The sequence below is a fragment of the Phaseolus vulgaris genome, chromosome 8, assembly GCF_000499845.2.
Source record: "Phaseolus vulgaris cultivar G19833 chromosome 8, P. vulgaris v2.0, whole genome shotgun sequence".
Lineage (NCBI taxonomy): Eukaryota > Viridiplantae > Streptophyta > Magnoliopsida > Fabales > Fabaceae > Phaseolus > Phaseolus vulgaris.
The window spans coordinates 2093431-2098481 of record NC_023752.2 but is presented as its reverse complement, the minus strand read 5'-3'; the positions used below and the strand labels follow the sequence as shown (position 1 = coordinate 2098481).

The 5051-nt window shown below is 33.5% G+C and overlaps 1 protein-coding gene across 1 annotated transcript; it reads left to right on the top strand.

The window, feature by feature from the left end:
• Nucleotides 1–755: 755 nt before the first annotated feature.
• LOC137824387 (transcription factor BIM2) lies at nt 756–4499 on the top strand. The gene is made up of 7 exons (XM_068630023.1): nt 756–956; nt 1143–1239; nt 1375–1444; nt 1542–1637; nt 2283–2713; nt 3788–3917; nt 4199–4499. Exons 1-7 carry the CDS (start codon nt 860–862, stop codon nt 4307–4309), a joined length of 1032 nt encoding a protein of 343 aa, XP_068486124.1. The 5' UTR covers nt 756–859; the 3' UTR covers nt 4310–4499.
• The last annotated feature ends 552 nt before the right edge of the window (nt 4500–5051 follow it).

The following is a 5051-nucleotide window of genomic DNA, read 5'->3' as shown; positions in this document are numbered from 1 at the left end:
TGTGTGAGAATACGTCAATTAGAATACATAAAGAAAACAATGTATGTTTGGCACAATTAGAGAGATTGGTTTTTTACTATTGTTTTTTCAAAAATATATGTTAATAATAGATAATTTTACATAAAAAATACACCTACATATATATGTTACACATAATTCTATTTTATATAATGCTTCGTTTAAAAAAGTAGTTTTTATAGAATATTCACATTTATAATATTAATTATTAAAAATGAAAAATTACACACATAGGCCTTTTGCATTACAAAATAGATAAAATAGGAAGCAAGTTAATTGCATAAAATAAAAGGTATGTATAAAGAGACAAACTATATAAAGTAAAATAAAAATGCGTGTTAGAAAGTCTTATATTTATAAAAAATAGTTTTTTGTTTAGAGAGAAATTTTTTATTTTGAATGTTATTATTTATCTAGTAGAAATTAAATAACTCTAAGAAGCAAATGTCAGACCTAATTATTTTATTATATGATTCAATTAAACAATTCGGATTTAAATATTAAGTTAAGGTCAAGCCTGAAATATAATTTAATCTCATTTCTTTATATATATATATATATATATATATATTATAACTGATCAAAAGCTAAACTAATCGAAATACTATAAGATAAAATTGTATAGTAATTAAGATTTTATGTTGATTAAATTGATGTGTTGTGTTCCTAATAAAAATTAAAATTAATCAGAATTTTTTTGGTTAGATTAGGTATTGATTCAGTTAAAACTCGTGGTGTCCTCGTAAACTGCTACTACTTTGGTTCTACACATTACACTTCTCATACCACTTTCTTTCTCTTCCATTTTTCTCTGCACAAATTTTCCATTTGGACGAAACTAATGGCTAGGTCTGCAAAAGGGCATCAAGATGAATTGGAGGACGATGAAGAAGAAGAAGAATTTCTAACTGCAAACACCTCTACCTCTCTCAACAAAGGTCTCTCTCTCTCCTCTCTCTCTCTCTCTCTCTCTCTGGTTTGGCTGTGCAACACCCGACAGGGTTTATCGATTGATTCGTTGATGGGGGTCTCAAAGTTCTTATCTTTTTACCTCTTCGATAGCATTCTGCAATTCAATTTTCAATTTTGAACATAATTATTTGTTACGTTTTGTGACTTGGCAGTGAAGGTGGACGAACCCAGCACGGGAAAGAGGGTGAATACGCATCGTTCAAAGCATTCAGAGACTGAGCAACGTAGAAGGAGCAAGATTAACGAAAGGTGGCCTTTTGAATGAAAAAATCATTATTGAGTTAATTGTTCGTGTGTATAGATTTTGAGTGGAAGTATGATGTGATTCTGTATTAGTATTTATTATTTGGCAATGTTTGAAAAAAAAATATGTTTGTGTCCCAGGTTTCAAGTTCTGAGAGATCTCATACCTCAAAATGATCAGAAAAGAGACAAGGCATCCTTCTTGTTGGAGGTGCTTCATTCGACATTTAACCATTTGTTTCTTGTGTACATCTAAATGGATGATTTTACTCTTGTAAACTAAATTAGAATTTTGTTTTTTTCTTCAGGTTATCGAGTATATTCAGTTCCTACAGGAAAAATTACAAATTTATGAGCAGTCTTATGAAGGATGGAGTCAGGAGCCAACGAAATTAATTCCATGGGTAAAGTTATATGGAATGGTGTAATGTAAATATTTTTCCGTGTGTGTGTTCACTCTGGACCTTGATTTATGAAATGTTGCGAAATGCATGACAATAGCTTTCCTCACTGATTTGGTTCCACCTATTATCTAAGATTGGATCTTGTAATGGCAGTCTAGTTGGACTTTGGACCTACACAATTGCACGACATTGTGATGTGAGACTTGCAATTCTCTGATTATATAAGGATTCATTTTATACAGACTGCAAAAGAAACAACAATGACTACAAAGCCTTATTTTCCCTAAGTAGGGTCACCAACATGGATTTGGGCACACCAATGTACCTGGTCATTTGTCATGTCCTCATGGTTGCCAAGTGCATACAATTTCTTATACAATAGTTTAAGTTCCTTTCATGCTTAGGATTTCACTACTTTATGCTCTTTCTCTGAATTCATACGTCTCCTTGTAGAGTGTTTTTTTTTTAATTTACAATATCCTTTTTCTTCCAGAGCAAGTAGCCCAGTATGCATATTTGAATGAGTTCAGGGATGACATTGTGGCAACTTAGGTGAACTATTTGTCACAATGGTTGGTTGTGGCCTACTGCCTTGAAATAGTGACTGACTTTTTATCTAAAGTTTATTTGTCACAATGTTTTCAGAGAAATCATCACGGGCCTGCAGAAAATCCTACAGATCCTTCTCAAACTATACAAAATGGGTCTGTTGATGAGAAAAATAACAGTGCCTCTCCATTGTTTCACGGAAATATACCGAACCCTATGGAGTCTGATTTCTCAATGATGACTGTTCAGAAGGGCCACATCCCTTGTTCATCTACCGATGCGGTTCCCTTGACCATGCAAATGCGATTGGACATGTTTGATCCAGTTGTTAGCAGTGGTATGACTACCCAACATCTTCAGGAATCTGTTTCTAACGTTGACATGCATTCCCATACCCAGCCACAATTGTGGCTTGATAAATCAAACAAGGACAACTATATTCTTCCACATGATAGTACAATGAAGGAACAGGAGGAGCTAGTTATTGAATCTGGATCAGATAGCATTTCTAGTGCCTATTCTCAGGGGTGAGTTTTTTTTATATAAGTTCAACAGTAGTTTTTCTTCATCAATCTTGTGTTAATTGTTTGCTTGAAACTATAATTAGAAAGGGTGAGCAGTGTGTGTTAGGAGTTCCACATTAAGTATGATGAACTATTTGGTGTGGTACTTAAGCCTAGAAGTTCTCCCATCTAACAGACTAGTCTTTAGGGTTGGAATCTCCTCTTGTGCTTAAGTCCTGACAGTGTGTGGCCAGCATGAGCATGACCATTCCCTGTCCTTTTCTTAAAAATATAAAAAACAAATGAACAAAATTATAGAGTGGATTGTTTTAAGTCAAAATGCTAGTTGTTTTAAATCTATTGCTATTCTCTCTTGCATTTGATTAACATTGAACATTTTTTGTTATTGCACCTATTATTCTCTCCTACTTTTCTAAGATCAACTCTCGAATAGGTGCACGAGGCTGTCAATTAAGATTCTTTTTATAGAACACATATATGCAAAGGCATCATTACAGTAGTTTATAGGTACTGTAGTCTTAACTTCTCAACTAACTTGTTAGGCTGTTACTGGTAGTTGGAGGTTCATTACAGGTAGTTATATGTTTGTTACAGGCAGTTAGAGCTCTCTTGTATTCTGTTAAGCTTGTTTCAGATCCATTAGCTATATACTTGATTGTTCTCTGTTACTCTTCAAGGATTACAAATTCATTTTCACATGAAATCTGGAATCTCCTTTCTCTTCTCTTTCAACCTTACATTCTTACTTTCTTATTTGAAATTACTATTATCAATTTAAATCTTGTATTAAAGTGAATGAATTCATCTTGTCAAAAGTAAATTGTTGGAAATTCGTTGTACTTACAATTGATCGTGGGAATCTATCCTCAAAAAAGGGGGAGGAAATTTGGCACAAGAATTTTTTGGTTCCCACAACCTTGTTGCATTTGACATTTCTTTCTTCCTCACCTGCTTAATATGCAACTGCACCTTTTAGGGACATTAATTCTTTAGCACTTGAGTCAATTACCTCAAGCATCATTAAAGGGAATATATCATTTTTGTCACTGTTGATCCAGTTTTTATGTGTTTTAACAGAATTTTAGATACTCTCACGCAAGTGCTGCAGTCTTCGGGGGTAGATATGTCCCAAACTAATCTCTCGGTGCAAATTGATGTTGGTAGACGAGCAAATGCTGAGTTGGACCCCTCTGCATATAGTTCAAAGGTTCATTTATGCACCATGTTCTTAGCACCAACTTTGTTCTGACTTGAATTCAATTGAATTATTTTTTGAACATACTTTGCAGCATTGTTATTTCCCTTTTGACATAGAATTAGCCTATGAAAGTATTATTCATTAGAAAGAGAGTAAGAAGAAATTGCTGCCAACGTATATCTTTATACTTGAACTGGCCAATTTAGAACTAGTAAATCAACATTGTCACTGTTACAGTGCATTCTAATCAAATTCTAAAATTAATATCATATATTATTTGATTCATTCAGGTTCATGAAAATCAATTTGTGAGCAACCCAGCAATATCACGTTCTGGAGTTGATTACTGCAATATTGAATCCGAACAAAGTTCGAAGAGGCTCAGACAAGAAGCAAGCTAGAGGTCCCTCTCATGCTTATTTTGTGGCCAGTTTCATTATTTTTTGTCTTCGGATGAGAGTAAAAGAGGGATTGGGTGGATCACTTCATTTTTGCCATGCTGGTTAGAGCCAGATAAAATGTATATTTCACGATACTGGTTTTGGTACTATGACATTCAGAAATAAAATATTAAATATGCTTGTGCTTCCACTAATTTTCCATTTTATCGCCTTCAATGTCATAGAACATTCATGGTCGTGTGATACAACATGGCCCTATTCATACAAAAACTATATGTATTTTACATTCTGGTTATACAAGCTACTTTTGGCCAAAAACATCACCTATTTAGGTTGTTGCTGATATGAATAAACAAGGAAGTTATTATCTTAATATACCCTAGTGGCTCTTTGTATCAAGCGCAAAATATTATTTTAGTATAGCTGTAGTGAAAACCTAGTATTTTGAAATTTCTTTAACAGATAAGTTTTAGTAGTAATGCGGGTAATTCTTGAAGGCCAAGTTCATTGGTACCAATCTGGATGAGAGTTTACACGTGTGAGAATTAAGTCACATCAAAATTTTGTTAAGAAACTACACACAATATAATATTCTTAATAATGAGATTACTTCACGTAAATGACTTGTATCCAGAACTTGTTCAAGTAGTGTCACCTAAAAAATGAATGTTCTGGTAATAAGCCATAAAGTTGATAATCGTTTATCAATATTTCTGTTTGCCAATTACTTCGCTTACTCCCA

Bases quoted from the DNA above. Each gene is read 5' to 3' on its own strand.
- LOC137824387 (XM_068630023.1), top strand. From the start codon at position 860: ATGGCTAGGTCTGCAAAAGGGCATCAAGATGAATTGGAGGACGATGAA. The intron at 1,240-1,374 runs GTGGCCTTTTGA...TTTGTGTCCCAG, and splicing joins AGGAGCAAGATTAACGAAAG to GTTTCAAGTTCTGAGAGATC. The intron at 2,714-3,787 runs GTGAGTTTTTTT...GTGTTTTAACAG, and splicing joins TCTAGTGCCTATTCTCAGGG to AATTTTAGATACTCTCACGC.